This window comes from Ambystoma mexicanum, chromosome 8 (genome assembly GCF_040938575.1).
Source record: "Ambystoma mexicanum isolate Mex_15411 chromosome 8, UKY_AmexF1_1, whole genome shotgun sequence".
Taxonomy (NCBI): Eukaryota; Metazoa; Chordata; class Amphibia; order Caudata; family Ambystomatidae; genus Ambystoma; species Ambystoma mexicanum.
Window position 1 is genome coordinate 10,894,485 of NC_090929.1, and position 27,887 is coordinate 10,922,371.

At 46.8% G+C, this 27,887-nt stretch overlaps 1 protein-coding gene across 1 annotated transcript in view; it reads right to left on the bottom strand.

The window, feature by feature from the left end:
• Window positions 1-397: 397 nt before the first annotated feature.
• The window catches only part of CDK9 (cyclin dependent kinase 9), a 100,741-nt gene continuing 73,251 nt past the window's right edge, over window positions 398-27,887 (bottom strand). Inside the window, exons 7-8 of the mRNA XM_069609048.1 lie at window positions 1,647-1,795; window positions 398-1,443 (exon numbers count right to left, since the gene is read on the bottom strand). Coding sequence (XP_069465149.1) covers window positions 1,072-1,443; window positions 1,647-1,795 — 521 coding nt within the window. The 3' untranslated portion in view covers window positions 398-1,071. The remainder of the gene's footprint in view (window positions 1,444-1,646; window positions 1,796-27,887) is intronic.

The following is a 27,887-nucleotide window of genomic DNA, read 5'->3' on the forward strand; positions in this document are numbered from 1 at the left end:
ATGCAGCCGATGAAGGTCTTGCATCCATGCTCCCAGGGGGGGGGGGGGGGGTGCAATCAAAACAAGCACCACCACCATGCACCCATCAGAACTAGGCACTGGGGAAACAAAATATAGCAGGTATGGAGAGGTCAAGCTCCCAGAAACAAGCCAAGACCACAGGTCTTAGAAAGGTGATCGGAAAAAAGAATATCAAAAAATGAACATATTTAGTGGAAAGAAAACAGAAGTAGAATTGATTTGGTAATGATGGAAGTATTCAGAGCTAGCAAGTTACGTTTTACCAGAGGTTTCCTTACCTTGAATAAGTACAGAATAAAACAAAGCACTTCAAACATCTGTACACCACACAGGAACTATCTACAGTCCAAACACTAGCAGTGAATCGACAGTAATGTTGAAACTACAAAAATGAAATTTAATTTCCAGGTCAGATATTTCAGTGACAAAATTATGAACAGAAGTAGAAACAATTGTTCAAGAAGAGTAGAAAACCTTTGATTCTCAGTAATCCATTCCTGCTTCGCCTCACACTGAAGAATGAAAAATTCAGTCACATGATCGGGCCACATCCACATGAAGCATCCGACCCACACTGACCCAGAGCACCCTGAAAAGCCACGGCAGGAGAGCAGCAGCGTATATTCAGAGGACCCATGAGCAAGCTTTGTAACCGAGACCCCGCCACCACCCACCTCAGCAGCCAAGGCTTGCTACATTGTCAAAAGAGGCGCATAGCTCATTTGGAAGATCAAGCACAGTGTCCGATGCAAGAAAACCAACACAATTGTGGACTGAGGAATAAACCGCCTGCCTAATAGGCAAAGTATCACACACAGACCAGGGAACCTTTGTGTCTACCATGCACAGGCATGACGCCGCATTTGTGGTCAGAAAAGACTCAGGCCTCAGGATCCCACGCTCTATGGAACAGATGCTCAGCTGCTGCAGCAGAGTGCTACCCTGCATCTCTTAGCATGCTCGAAATGGCATTTCATCTTTGAAGCAAGTTTGTAGTTAAAATGAAAAAATAAATCTCTTCGAAATCATTGAACCAATAAAAATAAATATTCAAAAAACTCGGTCAAACTCTGTCTGATTGGCAGCTGCTGCTGCTGGGTTCCTGTTCGGATTGGCTGGCTGCTGAGGCATATGCCCACCCCTCCTCCTAGGTGGAGCAAGGTACTCAAACATGGATTGGTTGTGGGCAGAGAGCATGTTTTTAAGGTCAGAGGGCATTGGGTCGGACCAGAAGAAGTCATGGTTAAGGGCATCATCACTGTCGGTACGCTGAGCCGGATCCAGGACAAGCAACTTGTCAATCAGATCCAGGGCATATGGGTCCTTCACATAGGCCTTAAGTCTATCCTTAACCTTCCTCTTCTGGCCTTTAGGCAGCTCCAGCTTCTGGTACAGCTCGTACCGGTCCACGTTTGGCCACACCTGAAGCAGAAGAGAGAAAGTAAGAATTTATCAGAATTGCCAAATGGCATTCAGGAATGTGTGAGGCAGCAAGGGCAGCTGTGAAGAAGTGTGGGTCTATGGCACCTCCTGCAAAGACAGCAGTGCTCTTTGAGACACAATCTACAGCTTAAAGATCAACCACTGGAGAAGCAATGTAGAGGACTGTGGTGCCAAGCGCTTACCTCTGGTGTGATGGAGCCGCACAGCTGGCTTATCAAGGTGAGCTGGTGCTGTTCAGTGTTTCCTTGCATGATAGGACTTCGAGTCCACATCTCGGCCATGATGCATCCTGCACCCCACAAATCAATGGGGGGACCATAGTCCCGCTCCCCTAAAGAGTAAGAGGGACACAGTCAAATTAACAGGAAAGCAGATGTGTGCATGACAAATTTCTGCAAGAAGGATGGCACATCAACCAGAACACAGCAAACTCCCAACAGAAGGGTACACAATCTTTCCTGTTGTGCAAATGTGCAGCAAGCAAAGCAGCAGACAAGAGCCAGGCACGTTAGCAGGAGACACTGAAGGAACAGACCAGGAGAATAAGACAGGATGGGAAGAGCCAGGCAAGGCATCAGGAGATACTGATGGGACAGCCAAGGACAGCAGGAGACATGAAGAGAAGAGCGAGGCAAGACAGCAGGACACAGAAGAGCAGTGTTATGAAAGATTTTGTTTTAGCTGCTTTCCTCCCATAGACGACTATGGACCACCCTTTCTTTATTATTTTGATTTGAACCATGTTCTGACTTTTTGGAGGCAAGTAAAGCCTTCTGCGTTACTTCCCTTGCCCGTTTGCTCATTCATATGGGGAAACAGACTAGTCCCGATGACTATCAGTACTCTTCGACTATGCACGTCTTAATTCTTGTATGGTTACAATTGCACACGTTGCTGCACAGTGAGGTTCAGTTTGCATACAGATTGTAGGAGCCAAGACCCTCACAAAGAGTAGCCCCCCCCAATCACTACCTCAGCAGCTGACTAGCATCAACTACAGTGCTGTCCTTGAAGGCCTGCTCCTCTGCCCACCCTCGTTGGTGCTTCGAGCCCTGGACCAGTGGGAAGAACCAGTCTCAACCCCTGATCAAGGATCCACACATTCTACGCCTTCAGAAGTCATAACCACTGACACGGCCAATCTCTTTATAAAACTAACCGAACAGTATCTACTTATGACTTTTGGGCCCCAAACCATCTTAGGGTGTACCTTATAAGAGCTAGTGAAGCTGTTCTGATTATCCTAAAGCAAGGTTGTCAAACATACGGCCCACAATGCGGCCCTCCAAGCCATTTGATGTGGCCCGTGAGGCTCAGAGACAAACCAAGAAATCATGAATCATCAAGCAGGCATGTTTTGTGATTTCCATTGGCTGAGAAACAGCCAATGGAAATCACAACACGTAATGTGTGTGGGTGGAGTAAAGGGCATACAGCACCACCTTCACACTTCTGTAGCAGCCAGCATGTGATCCAGCAGCCCAGCATCACAGTGATAGAGGCCTGCATCTGGTAAATTGTTATTCTTTGTCTTGTACGTGGACCCGGTTAATTTATTTCTGCAATGTCGGTCGGGTACGGTACCCAATCAACATTGCAGAAAAAAATAAATTAACCGGGTCGTGGCAGAGGAGCGGGACTTGGGGAGAACTGTTGCTGCCTCTGGTGCTCCCTGCAAGTAGCACCAGAGGCAGTTACAGGCCTCCGCCACGGCCCGATTTATTGTGGCAATGTTGGTCGGATACAGATACCCGACCAACATTGCAGAAATAAATAAATTAACCGGGTCATGGCAGAGGAGCGGGACAAGGGGAGGACTGTTACTGCCTCTGGTGACCCATGCAAGTGGGCACCAGAGGCAGTTACAGGCCTCGGCCATATCCAGATTTATTTAGGCAATGTTTGTCGGGTCCGTGGACCAGATTTATTTATTTTGGCAATGTTTTGCGGGTCAGTGGACTCGATTCATGTATTTATTTTTGCATGAAGAAACGGTTCAGCCACAAAATATTTGCAGGCTTGGTCACAGTTAGTGTCACCTGCCCATTTGCTTCACTCAGCAGAGAGTCAGCGAAGGGCAGTGTAGCCCCAAAAGAAGCGCAGACCTGTGATCTTACCCCTTCTCTCTGTCCTGCAAACCAAGTGGTAATGGAGGCAGGTGGAGAAAAGGTGAGAAACTACTCCCGCCCCCAGAGGCGAGCAAAGAAGATGTGCAACCACCAGTTGGGGGCATATTGAAGCTGTGCTTAAGACTACTGGCGAGAGACTTTTCACGGATACACAAGGGTAGACTGATGCTGTGGGTCGTGGCAGAGGATCGGGACGTGGGGACGACTGTTACTGCCTCTGGTGACCCATTGCAGAAATAAACCAGCTCGTGGCAGCAGTGGCGTCACCAGAAATCATGTTTAGGAGGTGCACAGAGGCACAAGAGGTGAAGTGCCAGGGCAGACACCTCACGTCCCGCCTATAAACCGCCATAAGAGGGGAAATGACAGGGTTCCTGACACCACTGCTCCCAGTATGCTACTTGGATTGGCACCCATGTCCAATCAGCATTGCAGAGAATGAGGGCTGCTGAAACTACAATATTCCAGGAATCAAATTTAGGAGTGGCACCAGGGGGCCAAAGGCAAAGTAGGGGGGCCGCCTATGAAAGGTAATGTGTGGCATCACAAGCACCCCCGCCATTCGCTATATTGCCGGCCCATTAACTGGTGAATATATTCCAGCAGGACCTGAATACGCCTTAACTAACAATATATCTTGTTCTGAAAAGTGAACAGCGAAGGGGTCCGCTGTGGCAGCGTGGGAACGGCAGGTCCTTCCACGGCATGGATGTTGACTGGGAGCATTTGGCGTGCCATCCACATGGCACATGTCCACGCAGCGCCCTAATTAGAGTGAACTACAGTTTACTTACAAAGGCTATGCCATGGTCAACATAGATACAGAGTATGTAAAGAATATTTACTTGGCAACACTAGTCAAAAATATGATCTGCATAGTGAAGTACCTACCTAATCACCAGTGCCATGGAAGTGGTTTAAAGTGAAATTGATATATAGTTTGGGAAAGAATCATGAAAGAAATTGTGCCTCCCCGCTTACACGAGTCATGACATGTGTACTGGTTAATAGTCTTGCCTTTATTTGCAGCACTACCAACCTGGAAGACTCTGGCCACAAGCACGACATACATGTTGGTTCTCAACAGGCATAATTTATTGATTAAGCATGGCCACCTCCAACTCTATCAGCTCGCTGCAGCAACAACTTTTCTGGTTTACCGGATACCATTGCTGACCTCCCTCTCTGCCCTACACCAGGTAAGAGCACTATCCTCTGAGTTTATCTGTGTTAGCACAAAGCTGACAGAGCAATTACTAATTTTTCAGTGGCAGTTTAGTGTTTCAGTTCCCCTCTGGCTGCCTGCCACGTGAGAATAATAGCATTCCTTTGTATTCATTCCTATTTAAGTAGTATCCCAAGGGTGCCACAGCCTGTGTCCGCACCCACCCCCACTGATTTATACATCACATGCCAAACACTGCTTCTCTTCAGGCATCGTTATACATTTGTGAGACAATACTATGAGTGGGGCATTTATTTTTATCATGTCATACAGTGTGGCCCAATGTCCCGCATATATTAAAACCACAACATTATTTATTAGTAATACAAGTTTGAATTATTTTGAATGTAATGGGACTGTGCCAAAGTAGTTTTCATATGACTTAAACCTACCCAACTCTCAATAGATGGCGAATCAGAAGAAAAGAAAAATTGACGCTGAATGTCGTGTTTTCAAGGATAGTTGGGCCAAGGATTTCTTTGTGTTGGAACAAAAGGGGAACATCCTGCGTCTGATTTGCCAGGAAAAAGTAGCTGTCGGCAAGGAATACAACGCTAAGCAGCATTATACTACAAAACATGCCACTGAATTTGACAACCTGATTGGCCAGATTTGGATTGATAGGGAGAGCTCACTAAAGCAGACCCTGATCGGGAAACAATCTTTCTTCAAAGCTGGCAGGCAAGAACTCTGAGGCAGTAACTAAGATAAGTTACTTGATATCCAAGGCCATAGCGAGGAGGGAAAGCATTGTCCGATGGAGAATTTGTCAAAGATTGCTTGGGAATATTTACATCTGTGGCATTCCCTGACAAACGAGCAATGGTGGAGAAAATCAGTTTCTCCCATCAGACAATTGCTAGACGAGTAGATACCCCTCATCAAACAATGCAGACACACTGACGAAAAGATTGAGTGCCTGACAGTTTTACAGCTTGGGTGTGGATGAAAGCACAAATGTGAGTGATACCGCCCAACTGGCGATCTTTTGTACGCATGTGATGGAAAAGGTTGTTTCTAAGTGAATTTCATAAGGTCAAAAGGGTTTAGACAGTTCCAAGCATTTCTTGCAGAGATGGGAGCAGACCATGATGTTATTTACTTCTGCCAGGTTTGTTGGCTTAGCAGGGCAGCCACACTATCCAGATTCCGGTCACTGATTAATGAAATTAAAAACATTCATGACCAACAAAGGGAAAGCTGTCGGCTTCTGGGATGAGGATAGCTGGTTGAAGGACTTGGCATTCCTTGTTGACATAAAATATCTTTCAGACCTGAATATAAAACTGCATAGGGAAGGATCAGTTTGTGAACAGGCTGTATGAACACCTCCAATCCTTCGTTCATAAGCTGGAATGGTCTCAGAAACCGCTGAATGAAAAAAACTCATTTCTCAGTACTGGTAACAAGATCTGCTCACAGCATCAATCATGACAAGTGTTCTGCACTGATTGGGAATCTTTTGGATGAATAAAAAAAAAATAAAGATTTCAGGGAGCACAGTGATGAGCTGAAGATGTTTGCAGATCCATTTGGTACTAAATGTCCCCAATGCTCCCGACATGTTTCAAATGGAATGAATTGACATGCAAAGTAATGGTGACCTGAAGATAGCCTTTTCCAAACACACCCTGCATACATTTTATAGTAAATACATTACAATATTGGAATGACCACTCCTGGATGGGGTCCTGGATATTGGCCGGCGCCACGTCTAGATGTGAGTGTGGGGGCCAGCGGTTGCAGTACTCGGACAGAATTGTGATTGTTGGCAAGGTAAAGATCAGGTAACCCACTAACCAATATAAGCTCAAACTCTGCATACTTATCTCACTCAAAAAGCTCACACAACCATCTCTCGCACAACAAGCCGCACGCACTTCACAACACTGCAACACCACATAAACCGGAACAGCAGCACACACGGACTGACTCCGATCCGATACCCACACCAAAGCTCAGCACCCAGTGTATACCGAGTTGAAGCTGCCAACAGAACACCACTCTCCTCTCACTATCCTACTCCCTTCTTCACCTTACTAACCCATCCCACCTTTATCGTTTACAGATCCGCCCGAGCGCCTGGGGACCAATTCCGTTGGTGACGGTGCAAGGTACAAATACCTTTAACATTTAACATGGTACGCCTTCCCAAATCCGTCTAATCATACACTTTGGTTCATTGCACATTTTGGCAGAACGTACTGCTGTGAAAAGCTTTTCTCAAAATTGAAGAGCATAAAAACAATCAAGATCACTTTTGACAGATGGACACCTATCTGGTATACTGCACATTGCCAGATCAAGTGTGCCAGCAGACAGAGAACTTGTGCAAACAAAAACAATGCAAAGTGTCACACTGAAAACATGTGCAGTGTTAGTAGGTAGGAGAATTGGCAATCTTGGCCCCATTGTATTTGGAGATTATCCCAGATATAGTATAAAACCCACTGTGGCCACTATTTTGGCTTTTGTTTACTTCCGTTTCTCGTTTGATTGCGTGGTTTAACCTGTGTAGGAAAGGTTAACAAGTTACTAATCACGCAATTAAAAAAGTCCTTCTTTCTTTTAGTTTGTGCTCACATTGCGTTTCTTCAATTGGTCTCACCTTTGGGTGATCACTTTTCCATATTTTATCTTTTGAATTTTTTTATGCTTCTTTCATTACCACAAAAGTAATGAATGTGTATTACAGAGATAAGCTGCCATATGTATTGGGCACACTGCACATGCTCAGGCAGCATCAATCATGCTTTGTACAGGACAATGCTGACCTAAATTGGCAACAGCCAGCATAGACATGTTGCTACAGAGGTATATTTTGGGCACAACCAGCATGCCAATGTGTTACATCAGTGACAGTGCTGTCTTACACTGCGGACACAGTGATCATTTAAATGTGTTGTGTTCTAAAATGTTCTCGTCTGCTGTTGGTGACATGGAATGTACATGTTCCCCTTTAGAAACAATTGTAAACTTTGGTCACTTTTCCTGCTGCCATTTCAGCCCCACATTTGGGAAAAAAATCTTGGGGACCCCATACTCCAAAACACCCCCCCCCCCGCCCCGCCCAAACCCAGCCTAGGTCCTTATAACTCCCTCGCTACGCTTGGTCACCCCCACTATTTCAGAGAAATATCAACACACACTGGAAGAACTCACAAGCAACTAACCTTTGATCACTGCCCCTGAAACCAAGGGACTCCATGGCTTTCACTGCCTGTGATGCTATTGTGTCAAAGGTCACACCATCGCTTTTTAATATACTGCTTTGGGTGAGGTTGTTGACTTTTGGCTCGTGGGCCCACCAGGTGACAGTTAATGCTTCGTCCCCACATTCAAAAAGGTTGGACAAGCCTGTCCTAAAGGGTTTTTCTATTTCCAAGTGTGAAGGCATCAGGAGTCAGACACCGACAACAGGTTCAAGTTCTTTCAATCAAGGTGTATTAACTCGAAAAAACCTCAGGGACGAGTAAGGCCCTATTGCTTGTGGAGATTTCCCTACCTAAAGAAAACTTAAGAAAAGGTTAGTCTGCATCAGGAAGTCCAAAGTAAAACATCGGTCCGTGGCCAGAGCCTTTACTTGCCCTCACAACTAACTGCCTACAATGTGGAGGGATATAAAAAATAAAGTCCAGAGCTCCCAGCTCTGGGCTTGCAATCAGCTCCCCTTCCAAAGTACGAAGTAGTTAATAAAGTACAGGTGTTCCCTTCGATAAGCGTTCAAATCTTCCAGTTCAAAAAAATGACAGACATCACCAAAAAGGTAATTGCACAACATAAGCTTCTTTATATGTATTTTCAGTGGCTTTTCCATTGAGGGGGTGCCCGGTCTAGGTGCAGTTGTCGGACCACGCGGTACACCCATTGCAGGCCACGCAACCGGCACCCCTCCTTGACTGCTTTTCCATAAACATGTCCATTGCGACTCCTTAGCAGTGAGGCTTGCCTCAGTCACATGTTGCACTCTCCTGACACTGTATGCTGGCTTGGTTGGGCACCATGCGCTTGTTACATTTTCCCGTGTTCCCTTGCCTCTGACCAATGCTAGTTTCCTTGTAACCTACAGTTCCTTGACCTTTCTTGGCTTTGGCCAATGCTGGGGTTTTCATTTGCCGTATACAACGTTCTGCTTTCTTGGCTTTTGCTTGCACTTTTTTCTCAGATAATAGAACTGTATATTTTGTCTATTGCCAATGCCTGGGTTCTCATAATACACACACTTCTTTATGCTCTCTTGCCTTTAATAGCATTTGTTTCTCAGGTAATAGTTTCATTTTTTAAAATGTATTGGTGCCTGTGGTTATACAACCTTTGCACATACAAAAACAATCACATCTCACACAATATCACAGATTAAAACAGACAACATTCTTAGTGAATAAAAACAGTCATTAAATAAGTAGAAGTTAAAGAAAGCCAAAGCATCACCATCATAGAACAGTTGTCGACGGCACAGTCAATCGTCAAAATTAGATCAGTCTGTACTTAACCTGGTTACATACGTGGAAAGCAGCCGCCGTAATCACGAGTGATTTGGCACCATACATGGCGCTCCAAGACTAGTCTGAAGCATAATTCCGAAATTCCCTGTAACCTTTTTTGTAGAGATTAACCAGTATGCAACAGTTGGTGAGAACAAGTCTCACCATTTCAATTTCCCTTTTGCATATTCTGCAGACCCGATCCTCTCTTCAGATCCCGGCCCAGGCCACCATACTGCTAAATACAGGTTGAATCTCAAATATACAATAAAACATAAGGGGGGGTGGGGGGAGTGATACTTGGTTAGATAGTTACATGGGCCATCTGTTAATCCACCCTGGTGTGCATATATCTCATTTAGATTTCCCAGAGAACTGAAAAACTGGATACGGTCGTATTCCAGGTTTTTTTTTTTAAACCAGGCCAGAGAGGTGAAAACTCAATGAGGCTAGTTGGGAGTTACAAAACCGCAACGGCGAAAAAGTGATTACCAACCATACGGTCAAGGTCTGTGAACCAAATACTTTGTGAGCGCCTTGTCTGATGTGACATGGCATCCCTCAACGGATAGTCTTTTTTAAAAAAAACAATTTTTATTGATTTTCCACATATAACCATACAAGTTAAACCATTGTTCAATATAACTTACACGTACAGTTGTATGCTTCCCTTTTTTCCCCTTCCCACGTCATCCTGCCCCGTTCTCAGTTACGTCCCACCTCCGGGACGACTATTCACTGGGCTGTCTTGGTCAGATATAGATCGTGCAGCCATCAATTGCCTCCAAGCATCCAGTGAACCATCCTTTAGATCCTCATTCCTTCCCCTAGCTTCTTGCCACACCACTGTATCCGCATTCGCCCATTTCTTCAAGTCTTGCCACCATACCTGTGCAGATGGTCTCATACGCGCTTTCGCCCTCATGGTTATTCTACATTTAGCCAATATATACGCTAGGTCTTTTTAGTTTTGCTCACATGTTTAGTTCTACGAGGCCTTGAGAACTGCCCCTTACCCACTCACCCAAAAGTCATGCCCAGGGGGTACTTACGTCCAGGTTAATTTCCACACTAGCCATGATTTGAGCTACTTGTCGCCAGAATCTACCCATCTCTGCACAGGACCAAAACATATGCACCATCCCTGCATCCACCACTCCATTTCTGCGTGCTTGAACTTAGTAATTGTTTTAGGGGTCAAGTATGCTCTGTGGGTTACATATAACTGAATCTGTTGCAACCGCACATTTCTCGATACCTTCTTATGGCACCCTTGCGCTCTGCTCCATAGCCTGTCGTCCATTGGTTCCCCACATCCTCCTCCCAGTTTAATCCCGTCTGGACCATCTCCTTGCCTATCTTAGTCATCAACAAATCATATACGGGAGACCTCGTGTCCCCCTTCTGACACATCGTAAAATGTTTCCATTACTGCATCTGGTTGTAGGGCCAGTACGGCTTCAGGCCATATGCTTGTTATAATCTTCAGAAGCCAAGAGTATGTGATAAACTGTCCCTGATGTAATCCCGCGTCACCTACCAACCGTTCAAAATCCCTGGGTTTCCCAGTCTATCCATACATCGCCCACCGTCGCTATCCCAACTGATTTCCCACTTCAGTCGGATGTTCAGGCTAACTTGTTCATCCACTCCTTCCAGCGTCGCCAGTGGTATCTGCGGGAAACACGGGGTGGGATTGTTTATCACTTGACATGCTCTACGCCAGATCTTTCCTCCTCGATTTATCCACCCGCCCTCCCCGACTTTTATTAGGTAGCCATATCCTTTGGTTTATGAAAGGAGAGGTGCTTTCAGCGCTCTGGCGTCTATTCCACCGATAGCCATTTTGCTACATATTGGAGCCGACTAGACAGGTAGTATATTTTGAAATTGGGCAGTTTGATTCCTCCCCGTTTGTATGGATTCTGTAGTTTCCACAATGCTACCCTGTTCCTTGAATTATGCCAGATAAAGCCCTTGCATATACTCTGTAGTTTCAAGAAAAATCTTTTGGGTATTGTGTATGGGTTATTTGCAAAATAATATAATAGTCTGGACAGCACCACCATCTTCAGTAACGCTGCTCTCCCCATCATAGACAGTGGCAGTTTGGTCCAAAATGCCATACTTTCTCAATTTTAGACAACGCCTTCTCTATGTTTCGTCTGTGTTCTGCTTTGGGATCATGATGTATCTATACCTAGTTATCTAAACATCTCGGTTTCCCAGCCTATTAACTGATTGCTTGTTTCCTCTGAGAACGTGATACTGGCCAAAGTCTACATGCCGCCATTTTCCAATAGGCAGTTAGAGATGTTTACCCCAGTTCCAATTTGATCGCATCAACTGACGTGGCACATGGTAGACCTAGTAGCGAGCGTAGTATTTTGCCTTCAAGAGGCGTCAGCCATTTGATGACATCTTCAGGATACACCTCTAAAAGCATGCAGAATGGCTGGGACAGTTGCAAACCTGTAGGCTCGGACCATTGCTTCAATTGAACCTCCACCAATCCTGTTCATCTTTCTCAAGACCATCCACAGATTTGATACTGCTAGATAGGGGTTTGCAAGACCAGTCATTGGAAAGCTGAATTACTAAATATTTGTACACGCCAGCCGACTCAATTTGCGAGTCATCCCGCCACCCCCACCAGGCAAAGGTTTTATTCTTTTGGGCCTGCTTTCCAAATATAAGGATCTTGGTTTTGGGTGGGCCGATTACCAGCCCATTTTCATATTGGTGTAGTCTGGTTAATGAGGGTTGCGGACCAATCAGGGTTCTGGAGAATATTGCTACATCACCGGCATAGGTGAGAGAATGAAGGGGAGTTAGTTTCTTTATTTGTATGGCGCACCCAACCCAGAGGTATCTGGGCGCCTTTCACAAAGAGGTTACAAGTATACTTTCTGCTTAGTTACAGAAGATGCAAAAAATACAATAGATAGTGAGTTATACAAGATAGGTATGGAAATATATAGATACAAGTGCAGAAGAGAATAAATAGGCAGTCAGATAGGGGTTACATAGTCAAGAAATCAGATAGCCTCATAAGTACAGGGCAAGAGCTATCCAGTTGTGTCATTACTAACAAGCCACTTTATAGTATTGCACCTGAACATGAAGAAGGGTTGGTTGGCTCTCAGTGAAGGAGGTAGAGTGTTCCATGCTTGTGCTGCCATGACAGGGAAACTACTTTCCCCCATGTTTTTTTGTTCGACTTTGGGCACAACCAGGCAGGATAAATTGGCTGTCCTTGTGGGTCGCGAAGTGGATTTAATGATTTTCTCAGAATGGTAGATAGGGGCTGCTTAAGGCATTAATGCGTAAGTGATAAGGTTTAAAGCATAATTTTGTCCTTAGTAGAGTCATTTGTGCTTTCTTCTCATGTGCGAGATGTGTTATCTCCTTGGTATGCCATGATCTGTTCCGAGAGCATTGTTTTGTAGGATTTGGATTTTATTCGTGATGTATTTACTCGCGCCCAAGTACAAAGTATTGCAATAATCCAGCTTAGAGAGGATAAGCGCTCTAGCTAGGATTGGACAACTTTCTCTGGACAGAAATGGTTTGCAGGCCCTAAGCAGTTTACAAGTCCAAGCTATAGAGGATGCCATTACGTTGACTTGCTTGTTGAATGTGAAGGCAGAGTCGAGGTGAAAACCTAAAGTTTTTACTTCTTTTACCAATTCAATGGCATTACCATCGATATTGAAGGAGGTACAGTTCAAGCTCAATTTGCTGAGGTTGGTTGTGGTTCCAAGTATTAGGATCTTGGTCTTATCATTCAGGCATAGGCCGTGTGCAGCCATCCAGGCCTGGATCGTGTGCAGCCATCCAGGCCTGGATGATGAGTTATATTTTATTCACCAAGGGCAGGTCCTTGTCATACTCTCCTATAAGAGGTATGAGGATATGGGTGTCATCTGCATAGTGTAGGGGACAGCCGGATGATCTAGGTCATCAAAGAGTGGCTTTGTGAATATATTATACACTGTAGGAGAAACACAAGAACCTTATTGCACACCACAGGTTATCGGGATCGGATCAGCAGCTGCTAGTGGAGAGAAGACTCAGTCCTGTTCAGAAAGGATTTAATCCAGGTGATGGCGTCTTGTGGAGGAAAAGTACACTGCAGAGGACAGGTGTTTATAAAGTATTTGGTGATCCACCAGATTGAAGGAGGCCGAAAGATCAAAGGAGTAACAGCAAGGCTGTTTTTCCTTTATCCTTCAGTTCATCGATCTGTTTTTAGATCTTTTAGAGCTGTCGCGGTGCCATGGCGAGGTCTGAAGCCAGATTGGCAGGCTCCAAGGACGTGGTTTGTTTCTAAGAACTCCTGAATTTGGATGTAGGCCACTTTGCCAAGGATCTGGAGTAAAAATTGTACAGTAGTGATCGGCCTGTAGTTGGTAGGGATTGAGAGGACCAGTGATTGTTTTTTCAGGAGGGGTAAGACCCAGGACTCCTTTAGGTTACTGGGGACTGTGCCAGATATGAAGAGTTAATTAATAGAGTTAATTAAATTAGTTCTAAATGGATCCAGGTATCTGGCGGTGTCTTTATCTGTGCCGGACAGCTGTCTCCTTGACACTTTGAAGGTTTGAGGAAGGAAATGATTTTGTCTACCTCATAAGTGGAGACTTGAGAAAAGCTGAAATGATGGGGTGGTTTGCGAGAAGCAGCTATGGATGTGCTATGTTTATCCATGTTCGGTAGGTTCGCTTTTTTATTTGCAATCTTACTTTGGAGAGACATTTTATTCACATGGACATTCTGGATATTTGTGCACCAAAGTTTGTACTTCAGACACTCATCTGTCTGCAGAGTGGGAGTTTCCATTTCCCTTAGAATGGTAAACAATTCCTTGGTACTTGAACTAGCTTTATTCATTCTCTCAAAGGATTCCTGTTTGGTGCGTATTATTTCCTTTTTGTAGAAGGCCGCTAGGTTCATCAGGATAGTTTTGTATTCCTCAGTAGGAAGGAGTTCTACAGGGTTTCAAGTTTTCTTTTTTCAGTTCTCAATGATTTTAAATGGGGGTGAACCATGAGTTCAAATGAGCTTTAGGTTTGCTTTTCCGCATCTTAAGTGGAGCAATAGCGTCTAGTGCTTTAGTCACGGTAGCGTTATGGGCATCTACTAGGTTATGTGGACTAGTTGAGTTCGGCAGTGAGTTGAGAGTAGGCATGGTGAGTGGCATAAGCTTATCTGCAGTAATGTTCCTTTTATTCCTCATAGGGAGGGTAGGTGCTATTGGAGTGACCTTAGAGTTAGGACTAGTTGCCCTGGTAAAGGAGAGCAAGAAGCGATATGTTCAGTGTTGGGGCATGTTGGATGTGATGGACCACCCAGTGAAGGGTTCTCCCTTTGTCATCGGTGGCTTGGGCCACTTTTTGGGTGAACCCCAATTCTGTCAGTACATTGTAGATTGCTGGAGACTGATGGTCTTTAGGATTATAACCTAGGTTGAAATCTCCTAGCAGGAGAATTTGCAAGGTCAATTTAGTATTATCAGAAAGAATTGCAGAGGTCTTCTTCGAATGAGCCAATCGGTCCTGGTGGTCTGTATATTAAATATATGGTTAGGGTGCCACAATTGGAGATTGGTAATTTAACTGAGTAGTTCAAAGGAGCTAACGGGAGAAGGGGCTATTCTCATAGCCATGTCAGATTTGGCAATGAGATTTAACATTGCATAAAACATTAAGGTCCAGGGGTGACTGGTAGGACAGAGCACAAAAGGAGCCAAAGGCCAATATCGAATGAAGATCACAGTAAGATGGGCGTAACAATCCTGCAAGGATCAGCATAAAACACATTGCATTCCGAGAATAGAGCCGGCAGATTAGCACCATTTGTGTCAAGGAAAAAAATTAATAAAAATCAATGCATTCAAGATCAAGTAATCTAAAGCTAAGGTAGCAGCACAAAAATGTCAGTATGGTCGTGTAAAAAAGACATTAAGCCATTATATAAGACTGCAGCAGTACATACATTCAGTGCAGTGAATACAGTGAACTATCCATGAGATCAGTATCAAGCTCATAAATTAGGAATGTTGATCCTGTGAAGGAGGTTTATAGAGGCTGCCAGGCAGACGGCCGGAGATTAGGTATTTGCTGTGAAGGGACAGTTTGTGTGGTTGGGTAAAAGGCACTGGGCGATGTCGCCAGGTGCAGTGGAAGTTCAAGGAATCCTCGAATGAGAAGTAGAGGCGAATGTGCGGCAGGCGCGGTGTAGCAGAGGAGTGGTGTGCACATAAGTAAACTATGTCCGATGGCCTCTGGACAGATACTCCGAGAAGGAGATCAAGGTAGTTAGGTAGGTGTAACAGGTATTTGAAGGTGAACAGGGAGTATGAAGACATTGCTGGATAACTCTCACCTGGGCTGGACTTGGCTCCCTGTGGCGAACAGGGAGCAAACGGGGCCTTTTTCTGGCCTTCTTCGTTGGACCATAGACAGGCGGATGATTGCCATTTGTTTCCAAATACTCTGGAAAAATCAGAAACAGATTGTATAACAAAAGGCGCTGTTTCAGGCCTTTGTTAGCATAGAACGTTTCTGATCATTCCCCCCCTTCTGTGATAGTTGGATTCTTAGCTCTGTATCAGAGTATAACATCTTGTAGTATAACAGTGACGAGTCTATGCCCCAGCCGCTTACCTTCCTCCAGAGTCTACTACAGATAACAAAAGCACACGAATAGTCCACGAAACAGACATACAGGGGAGACTCCTCATAGTGGCAAGAGTCAGATGTCTGGATGACCCATATAGTGTGAGGGTCTATAGTTCTTCCTGAAGCCAGGAATAGTGGAGCAACACCCCACTTGACCCAAGTGGTCAACATTCCCAGCAGTATACTTGCACATTTTTGGGATGAGCTATCCAACATAGCTAACCTACGAAAATTGGAGGGAATGTCCTGAGGGCCAGATTTATGGACCAGTACCAATACAGATTGCATCCAAGACCCCGTTATTCTGCCGGTCTTGGAAATGTGGGAATAAGAGAGGTATAGTAAGTCTGCCCAGAGGGCCAGATTGCTCATCCCATCAGGCCCTATAGCCTCAGAAGATTAAGGTGTTCATAATTACCTCTAGGTCCATTTCATTGAGATAATGCCAAACCCACGTGGATTGCATTTGGATGGTGTCCGGGGCCTCCCCCATCATCCCAGTATGTATTCTTTATGTGGGAAGCCCATGCCCCCTCTGAGACAACGATCTCATTTGTGGCTGAGCCAGCCACTGCAAAACAGACTATGTAACAAAACGTATTTGTATCATTTGTTAGGATCAATCTGTTTATATAATTCCAACTTGCACTGGCAGAGCTACGTCAGTGCCTGGCCAACCATATGTTAATGTTTATGTTAAAGGACATTTGTACCGCGCACTATCACCACCGGAGTGGTCCCCTGGCGGCTCTGAAAATGGGAGGGAAGGGGTTAGTGGGTGTAGGCTGGAAAAGTGCAAGAATGCAGTGATGTGCTGTTGGCAGCCTCTGCCCGGTGGGTCCATCGGCTGGGCCTGGGGTGTATGCAGCCAGTAGTCGTCGTGTACTGATGTGCAAGTCTATGTGTGTTCATTGTTTTGTTGTTGCAGTGAAGTTTGTGCGGTTTGTTGTGCTGGAGGTTTGTGGTTGCGTTTGGTTTGGAGTTTGAGAGGTGTATGCAGGAGGAGGAAATTGTTAGTGGTATTGGTTAATTGCCATCTCTATCATAAATTGACCAGTTGGGCTCGCGCAATTTCACCTGATGGGGTGCTTGGGCACCCTGTGCCTCTGAAGGTCCCTACCCGTTTTGCATTCGAGACCCTTGAACATCTCGCTGTATCCTCCGCCCGCTCCGTCAACAACCTTGCATGTTCCTCACCCCCACCCACATGTCTAGTGCGCCTGCCAGTGTCCATACTTCAGTGTGGTGATTGGTGGTATCTCACCAGTTCAACAACCCAGTGGTACCTAGTTGTAGCTAAACGGGCGGTTGGGGATGGTAAAGATTGGCTGGGGTTGTTGCCTCCGTCTCCATGGGTCTCGCATGTGAACCACTCCGTCCAGCGTCATCGCTGCCGGTGCCCCGAGTGCTTCAATACGATATATGGCATTTATAACACACCTATACACAAGTGTTTCAAGGCGCGACAAGGCAAGGGAGGAGAACAGAGGGAAGACAGACAACGATCCTACTAGGCCAGGTGTCATTTAGATCGTGCAAGTGCATGGGAGGGAGGAAAAGGGAAAAGTGTGTGGGGGAAGGGAGAGAGGAAAGTACAAGGATAGAATAAATAAGGTAAATAAATAAAACCGCCAGAAGGTGGCAAGTGCAAGGTAAGAGCAACATAAGTGCTGTAGGGGGACTGTAAGGATACAGAGTAACAGTCCCCAGGTAAAGGGGTTGCCAGGGAGGCAGGGCAGGTGTGCCTGGGTCCGAAAACAGAACAGGTGGCCAGGAAACCAGGGCAGATTCAGCCGGGGAGCGAAGGCAGAAGTAAAGAGGAAGGTTTTGAGGTGCTTCCGGAACCAGAGATGGTTCTCAAGTTTCAGGGAGGGAGGAAGGCTGTTCCAGAGGGAGGTCCCTGCTGAAGAGAGATCTACCACAAACTCGTTGCTTGGAGAAGCAACTGACCCCGAGGGTATTGGAGGCGGATGAGCGAAGAGCTCGAGAAGGAAGATATTTGGGAAGAGAGTTGAAGGTATTGCGGCCCCAGAAGGCCTTGTGGACAATGCAGAGGGTTTTGAACTTAATCCTCGCAGCCACTGGGAGCCACTGCAGCGATGTCAGTCCTGGAGATATACAATCCCTGGGCTTGAGGCCAAGGACAAGTCTCGCAGTGCTGTTCTGGATGTGTTGCAGAGAGTAGAGGCAGGCAGATTTAGATAGTGGCGGTTACAACAGTCCAGCTCAGAGCGAACCAGGGCTCTGGAGACTGTGAGCTTCTGGGGGAAGGAGAGGAAAGGAAGAATACCTCTGAGGAGGTGCAGCTGGTAGTTTGACTTCTTAGAGAAGTCAAAAAACCTCAACAATCTTGATTTCCTAGTCATCAATGACGAGGCGACCACCCCACAGGGGAACCAGCTGGATTGGCTGTGTGCTTTTAATACCCAGACCACGGATTGTAAAACCACGCCGTGTGTCTAGAGCGACCACCATTTGGTGTCATCAACAGTGACACTTCACACGCAAGCTCCACAACAGAATCCTCATGTTCAACTCAGCAGCAGGAACTTTAAGAATTTGGGTAAAGAACAAATTCAGGCATGCCTTGAGAAAATCAGGCTATCGTTTCAGCAACAAGATAACTGCACTACACTCCTAGAAAAATACACTACGTGTATTGCAGATATGGTAGAGCGCGAGGCTCCGCTGAAGACTCGGCTTGTGAGGAAAAATAATAACCAAAAATGGTTCTCGGCTGAGTTGGCAACTCTGAAAAGAGAGAAAAGGACCATGGAAAGGAAGTGGCAAGGGGAAAAAAGTGAGGAAAACAAAAACTGGAAACAAAAGGATAAAATATATAGAGATAGGATAAGGATGGCCAAAAAAAATTTCTTCAATTAAGAAATTGAAAAAGCAGCTAACAAAACAAACTTTTTAACATTCTGAAGAATATTGAAAAACCAGAAAACCTTACACCGCCTTTTCAACCTACTGAGGACTGTTACCTGGTACTAAAGGCTTTCGCAGCCAAAATTTACAAAGCTAGGTGCAACATAATGAAAGCCAGAGAAGCGGCACCGCGGTCAACTACGCCAATGGAGGACATCTCCAGGCCGAGTGGGGCGCTCTTCACTTTTGAGAAAGTGCAAATTGCTAGAAGCTCTCTCTCAAATGAACCCCACTCCGTGCGCAGAAAATATTCTGCCCTCTAGTATTATCCTGCAAGACAAAGAACTCTTTGCCCCAATCCTACTAGAACTGGTTAATGCCTCTTTTAGTGAAGGCATTGTTCCGAAGGATTTAAAAAAGGTCACCATCACCCCATTAATAAAGAAGGCGCGCTTAGACCCTAAAGATCCGGCCAATCTTCGCCCTATAACTAACTCAAACTTTGTACTCAAAGTTCGAGATAAATTAGCCACACAACATGTGGAAGAACAAAATGCTCTTCACCAACAGCAATCGGGTTTCAGAGCATCACACAGCAGAGCATCAAACGGCAAAGTTAGATCTCCAAAACCACATGCTGGGTCTGGTCGACGGCAACAAAATAGGGATGCTAATGCTGCTCGACTTGAGTGCAGCTTTTGATCTAGTGGATCACCAGCTTCTCATCAAAGCCCTTAAAGAAAACGTTGGTTGCTCAGAAGAAGCAATAAGGTGGCTGATTTCTTTTCTCTCAGACCGCCAGGCGCGGATTCACTGGGGTAATACGTTCTCAGACTCCTGCCCCATACTCTTTGGGGTTCCACAGGGGGCAAGCTTGTCCCCCATGCTCTTCAATATATACATGCGGGCACTGTGTAGCATCCTGATCGAGGCCGGGGTGTTTTTTACAAACTACGCAGACGACACACAGCTCATTGTTGAGATGAGATGAGTGGAAACCATGAGGAAGATAGTGCATCAATAGGCAAAATATATGGCATGATTGATGAATGGATGCAATCCAATTGGATGTGCCTGAATAACGCAAAAACTGAATTGATGAATTTCGGCTCAAATCGCCAGCTATCCAATCTAGGAGGCGAATATAAGTTTTTTAAGATAAAGGACGCCATTATAAAAGTTTCGGCACAGGTCAAAACTTTGGGAATGATGGTCAATGCAGAGGTTAATTCTGAAGCACAGACCAATTACCTCTTAAAAAACACAGCCTACTACCTCAAGTTAATAAGAGCAGTTAAACCATTCCTGAATGAAACAAACCTGGCCACCATAGCCAGAGCCATCATTCTGTCCAGGCTGGACTCAGGAATGCTCTGATGATTGGTACTACCGCGAAAGATCTGGCGAGATGCCAAGTGATTCAGAATGACGCGGTCAGACTGATCAAAAATTTGAAAAGAAGGGACCATGTTACAGACCAGAGAAGGTCACTGCATTGGCTAAAAATGGATGAGAGGATAAGCTTTAAATCTCTTACGCTCGTTCATAAGTGCATATACGGCAAGGCCCCAGGTTATCTAAAGAACTGTATAGTTCCATACGCGCCACAAAGAAGTCTGAGATCAATGGGTACAGGACTGCTGGTCATTCCCAAACACAGACAAAAATCAGGGCTGGGCAGAGCCTTCGTGGTTCTGGCTCCTCAAATGTGGAACAGACTTCCTGAGACCTTGAGAATGGAGGAAAATCACTTGGCTTTTAGGAAACGTCTTAAGACACTTATCTTCCAGTAGGAATTCTCGGACTTCCTCTTTTACAGCATGTACGGATACTAAGGGCGCATCTTTCACATGGGATAGGCTAGGCTGCGTTTGTGTTATGTTCATTGTGTGTTTTTGTCTCAAAGCGCCCTGATGCCCACGGGCTAATGGCGCCATACAAAACCAAAAAAAAAAAAATGTGAGGAGCGAAGGAGTGTGGAGTCGAAGATGACCCTGAGGTTTTTAGCCTTGCAGGTGGAAGCAGGAAGAGGGCCAAGAGAGGCCGGCCAGAGAGCTGCAGGTGTGCAAATGAGTAAAATCTCGGGCTTAATGGCATTGAGGCAGAGGACATTGGCTGTGCACCATTCCTGGATAGCAGACAATCAGTCAGAGATGAGGGAAGGAGAGGAGGCGGAAGAGGGCAGCCTGAAAATGAGCTGGGCATCATCCGCGTAGCAATGAAAATTGGGGCAGAGAGCGGACACCACAGGTAGAGAAAAAGATATCAGAGAGGAAGGACCCAAGTTGAACCTCGGAGGGTCTGTCGGAGAGGAAAGAGGTCAGCCACGCCAGAGACTGACCAGTGATACCCAGGTTATCACGGAGACGGTTGAGCAGGATGGCATGGTTGACAGTATCAAAGGCAGAAGAGAGATCAAGCAAGATGAGAACACATGGAGAGTTAGAGTCAAGGTTCGGGAGCAGGTCATCACGGATGTTCAGGAGAGCAGTTTCTGTGCTTCTGCCAGCTCTGAAGCCAGACTGATGGTCATGGAGACAACCAACAGATTCAGTGTGGAGATTAAGCTGGGAGATGGTCAGTTTCTCCAGGAGCTTGCCCAGGAAAGGAGCGATGGAGATAGGGCAGAGTTTGTTAGTTAGCCAGGCAGGAGGGAGGGGTCGGCAGAGGGTTTCTTAAGAAGAGGGTGCACAAGGGAGTGCTTCAGGGGGGGAAGGGAAGACTCCAGTGGTGAAGGAGCGATTGCAGAAGTCAGCCAGGGCAGGGGCCAGGGAGTCTGTGATCCTTGATAGTTAGAGGAACAGGGGTGAACCTGTTTCGACAAGACTTTCATAGATGGGACTTGTCTAGAAACCTTGTCTGCAAAGAAAAGGGGAAAGGCAGAGAAGGGGGGGGGGTGGCTGCAGAAAGGCCAGAGGAAGAGCAGGGAATGGAGGGTGGCGATAGAAGGAGAGTGAGGACAGGATGTCCTGTGTTTTTTAAATGAAGTGAGAAGCCAGTGCCGTGCAGAGGGCCTGGGAAGGTACATGAGAGGTAGAGACTGCGGCAGGATTGGCTAGTTCCTTGCAGATTTTAAAGAGTTCAGCCGAGTTGTTAGATGCCGCAGAGACGCATACTTGGATATGAGCTCTCTTCTTGGTGAGGACGGAGAGCCGGTATTGCCTTTGCAGCAGGCCAGTTTGTCAGAGGATGAACATGAAGCACGCAATTTCCTCATGGCCACCCTGCACTTGCGTTTTAGGGTGACGAGATCTGAGTCATACCAGGAGTTACACTTGGCTTTGGGCTTCAGGAGGATTCTCATGACAGGGGCAAGGATATCAAGCGTATCAGATATAAGAGTGGAGTATGGAGAGGGCTGTGTCAGGGTGAGAGTCAGCCAAAGGGGGAAGAGGGGGTGAGAAGGTGGTGGCGAAAGCCTCAACTGATATGCGCTTCATGGGTCGGATGACGGAGGTGGTGGGTGGCAGTGATGGAGGTGGCTTGGCCTGGGGGTTTGGGAGGGTGAGGTGGGAGGATAGGAGAAAGTGATCACTCCAGGAGAGAGGAGTGGAGAGAGGGACAGAGGGGGAGATCAGAACTTCGAGAGTGCGCCCTGCGGAATGAGTCGGGCCAGAGGGGAGACTTGTGAGTGAGAGAGACTCACAGAGGTCACGAAAGAGTCCAGAGGAGGGTCAGGATGCATCCAGGTGGATGTTGAAGTCTCCAACAAGGAGGAGTTGAGTGGTAGAGGCCAGGAGTGAAGAGGAGAGGTCTGCCCACTCAGAGAGTAAGGAAGAAATCTGACCAGGTGGTTGATAGATAGTAGCCACAGTAAGGGAATGGGTAGGGGAGAGAGGGAGCAGGCAGGCGAGGCATTCAAAAGAGGAATAGGTCTGCGTAGGAGTGACAGAGGCAGGAATCCACTCAGGGAAGATAAGGGCTACACCCCCACCGGATCGGTTGGGCCTGGGCGCAGAGAGGATCTTGTAGCCGTCAGGTAGGAGCGTGTCAAAGCTGGTGTCAGAGCTGGCCGTGAACCATGTCTCAGTGAGACTGAGGACATCAAGGTCAAGTTCTTCAAGAAGGCGGCAGATATCAGGAATGTTTGACAGCAGAGCAAGTTTAGAGTGTCAATGTGGAGAAGGTTGCCATCCTTGCAAGACTTCTGGGGAAGGGTACAGATCAGTGGTACTCCCTGCGGAGATGTATAAGGAGCACGAGCAGGGGCAGAGAGGGAGGGGGAAGGCAAGGTAGCCAAGAGGGGAGGGGGTGGGGGCAGCAGGAGAAGAAAGGAAGTTGAAGAGGCGCGGGAAGCGTCTATCAAAGAGGTGGAGGTTGGCCTGAGGGCCTTGGACCAAGACAGTCCCATTAGAGTAGACATTAATGATGGCCTTCGAGGAGTGGAAGGAAGCCAGGAGGACGTCCCAATGGGTGCCACCATTAATGGGAGAAGAGGAGAAAGGAGAGAGCACATTTAGACCTAATGACGCGAAAAGGGAGCGAAACAGGGAACATGTCTAGGGGTATCAATGCCAAACAATCTCACCAGGACATCAACTACCAGTTCTCAGCTCAGCATTTGTCTAAATTTGCAACCTTGCGGTTGAATTTTCTAATATTGGAGGCCGTCCAGCGTAGACTATTTCCCTGCACATTAACCGCCAGGTTTTCCATTAGTATATCCTTTCTCCTATAGCCTGCTGAGGGAGTCGGCGATGGTGTTCTTGACTCCCACCCGGTGGTAGGGGAGGAGGAACGTTTCTTGGGCGACGGCCCAGTGCCACAAGTCCTGCGCCTCTCTGGTGCTCCCCTGCTTCCCAATGTAGAATATTGTGCGGGGTGTGGTCAGTGAAGATACTCACCACTTTGCCCTTGAGGGCTGGAAGGAACTTCTTGAGGGCCCAGAACACTGCCTGCAGCTCCAAGATATTGATGTGGAGATCCCTCTCCTCTGGCAGCCACAGGCCTCTGCCGTGCAGACGCCCGGTGCGGGCTCCCAAGCCCTCCAGAAAAGCGTCCATGGTGACAGTCTCCTGCTAAGGGGCCTCTGAAATCCTGTGCCCTTTGCTGATGTTGGAGCCTATGCACCACCACTTTATCGCTCGACGGAACTCCTTGTCGAGAGCAATCTTATCAGCGAAGCTTCTGGACACTTGGATCCAGCGAGCGTCCAGGAACTCCTGAAGGGGTTGCGTCCAAAACATAACCTGCTGAGCCATATCAGGTATATGCACGATATGCCAAGCAGCAACTTGATGGTCCGCACTGCAGCGGTCTTCAGTGCCAACAGCTGCTGCACCTTGCCCAGCAGGGCAGCTACCCTCTCTTCTGAGAAGAGTCTTCCTTTCAGCCTCTCGGCGCTGGTACAGGAACCCTTCCTTTTTGGTCTCTTCTGGCGTCAGCTGGAAGAGCTGACGCACGGGCGCCCATGTAGAAGAATGATCCCACTTCGTCCGGTGGAAACTGTCAGCGGCGGGACATACCGCTGTCTATTAGTCGTCCCCGTACCCCTGGTGGCAAGGGGGCAGGGGGGAAGGTATGTCTGTCAGCGTGGGGTGCCGCTTTCTCTTCGCCAGCGGTGGGCCTGGTGCCAACAGGGCAGGGGGTCCCATCGGCATCCTCTTCTGTATCTCCAGTGTCGGTCCTTACGACAATTTCACAGTTGTCCTCAGCTCTTCCACCATCGTCGCTCCCCACGTCCTCCATGTCCTAGTCTGAAGAAATATCTGTGCCTTGGAGCACCATAGAGGCCTCCACTGCCCCCCCCCCTTCTTTGCATCCTGAGGGGTCGGAGCCTGGGCTGGCATCTTCTTGTTTTCTCCACCAGCATGGCCGAAGCCCCCTGGACCAGGTCAGCCCCTTTCACCTTCGAGAGGTCGGCCGCCACCGCCTCGATGGATAAGGACGACTTCTCCTGGACCACCTGGGCCTTTTGGGGCAGGTCAGTCACCTTACTCAACACCTTGGCCTTCTCCCGCAGCTTCCCGGGTTTAGCCGGCTTACTCTTCTGATCGAGGGCCCTCAAAGGACTTAGAAGCCTGCTAATGCTCTTCGGACTGGCCGGTCCAAGGTGAGGCATGCCCCGGCTTGCCGCAAAGGGTAGAGGCCTTGGCGTTAAGCCACGCCGCCAATCTGCTGTGCCGATCCTTCATGGTGCGTTTGGTGAATCCCAGGCAAATTTTGCAATCCGCCTCCCTGTGATCCGTATGGAGACAGAGGCACTGGTAATTTTTGTCCTCTACAAACATTCCTCAATCTGCAGTTGGAGCAGAGCTTGAAGAGGGAACCTCTCCTCCTGCGTGCAGTGTAGGCCCGATAGCCTTCCGGAAAAAACTCAGGGGCGAAGAAACTCAAACTGATCCCCGCTTGCCGGTCCAAAGCACGAATGAGCACACACGCTCTATTAGACAAAAATAGGAAATTTTAACTAATAAAATTGAAACCCCAGAAAAATTCTACGGAGCAAAACACGAGGACTCCCAACACTTGAACGCGCAGTAAAAATCTGAAGATGGCTGCCAGAGGAGGGGCTTAGGGAGAGGGCAGTCATTGGCTGTTTGAGAAGCAGTCTGGCATTTTGTATGTGTTGTAGTTTTTTTAGAAGTCGTTCAGGCATACCCAAGTATAGGCTATTGGCATAGTCTACTATGGACATGACAAGAGCGATGATGGTGTTTGTTTTGTTGGTAAATGATCCGAACGGTAGGCTCCTTTTTGCCGCTCGCAGGAGAAAGCAGCATTTTTTGAGTAAAGCATTTACTTGTGGCACTAGGGTAAGATTCATCAGGATCCCCAGGTTTTTTACAGTCGGCGATGGTGCTGGGGTTGAACAGAGTTCCCTTGGCCAAGGGATGAAGTGGTGGTCTCCGTTTGTTGTGACAATTATTTCTGTTTTGCCTGGGTTGATTTGAGGTAGAGTTCATTCAGTTGAATATATCACGGAGGCAGTTCTCGAGCGTGGAGTCATTTTCTTGAGTGTCTTGTATTTTGAAGATTGTATGTTGTCAGCGTAGTTGTAGCAGCTGAGGCCATGACTTGATTAATAGGAATAGGTAGATGTTTAATAGCGGGGAGAAAGATGATCCTTATGGTACTCCAAATTTGGAGTCTCTCGGGTTGGATTTGAAAGGTTTCATCCATACGGTTTCTGATCGAGTTAGGAAGGATTTGATCCACAGTAGGGCAGGGCGGTGTCCACCCCCTTCTAATCTTGGGGTGGATCTGAAATGGATTGTGTTTGGACAAAAAAAAAAAATAGGTAATTGAAAGGGTGAAGAGCGCGGTCCTTATTGGAAAACTCACTTTATGGTGGAGCTTAATAGCAGAATGTGTTGCTTGTCTTTTCTATGAAGTTACAGATGCAGGATAGCTCAGGGGCAACACGTTTTTCTTGGAAGCAAGACAACGAGGTGCAACAGGTTCAAATGCTGATCCTGCGCTTAGAAAGCACTCATTGGTATTAAGCGGGTTACAAAAAGAACAGTTATAATGATGCCCTCAAGATGTGCTCTAGAGTACCAATGAATTCCATGAGGGGGCCTTCATATTGCATTCACTTTTGGGGAGAACTCTATGGATCTGATCACACCAAGTCCACAAAACGTGTGAGCACCAGGAGTTGGTGGTGTGCTGAATGACAGTTGGGGGCCACAAAACTAGAATATGACAAAGTAGCATGAGGAGACACAGAAGAGATTTAACCCATAAAGGGCCACATTGAAAAGTTATACATGCAACCCACTAGATATCGGCTCCTCGTTGCCCAGAGGTAGCACCTTCTCAAAGAATGATCCCAGTTACAGAAGAGATGCATTTGATTACGTGACTGCTGGCGAGTACAGCCCCACAGGTACTGCCATTGTATGGCAGTCACCATTTGTAAGGTGTAGCCTCAGAGCTGCTCCCATCACATCAATCGCTCACTCAAGCCCATCAATGATGCTGTATGTGTGGTCTCTGCAAGGAGTAAAGTCATTACTGTACTCCAGTAACCCCCCCTTTCCTTACTACCTACTAGAACAGACCATTTGTGTTAACCATATCTCGCATTTAGCTTAATTGGGCGTGGTACCCAGATGAAACCCAGGCTGTAGGCATTGTTTGTACAACCAACCCATTTTCTCCCCTCACACACTGCACCTTTGTAACTTAGTGGAAGGAACAGGCTCACCCCCCCCCACACCCTGCACTCACATATAACTCAAACAGTACTGCATAACACTTCTGCCATAAGAATGAAGCTACCTTTAACGACTTGTAGCTTATCACATAATTCTCGGTCTCAAACACAATCCACCTCCAATTAGTGCATGGTATACCCATGTTGTGCCCATCCACATACCATTCAGAGATGGGTGACTAGCAGGGTCCTGGCCTCGCAACTTTAATGGCTCAAATGCACACAAAGATAATAGCACACCCCAATCTTGAACTTGGGCTCCTCAGAGGGCGTTCAACCAACAACGCATTGGGACCATAATTATGATGATAGGTGCTATACATATTACAGATGAATGAATGAATTCACCACCAGAGCAGCTAGGTACGCATAACGCACCACTTCAATGGCTACCCACAAGCATCAGAATACATGAAGGACAACAAAACAGGTCATGCTGGCCACATCATTTCTGCCCATTTACACCAGACTACGGCTCAACACCTCAGACATCAGCATGTCTATGATAAATTCAGGCATGCTGAACACATAGCGAGTCTAACACTAAGGCCATCAACTGGCTCCTCCCAGCACCTATCCACATGGGTTGCTCTACACCGGGGTCTGCCCAGCATCGCTGAGCCTTATTTGGCCAAATGCACACACTCATTCTAATCTTACTTCGTGACCTCCAAAATTCTGGCCTTCGGTCCCCAAAGGTGTTCCCACCACAAGCGCATTGAGACTATAATGGTAAAACGCTCTATAAAAAATGAAAAATACAGTGTGGTGCAAGCCATGATATGCAAGATCCTCCTGGGTGCTGCCATCATAGTGCATCCACTAGCCTCAGCACTACAGCCTGCAAGAAAGTAGTGAAGGCTCCTGCAG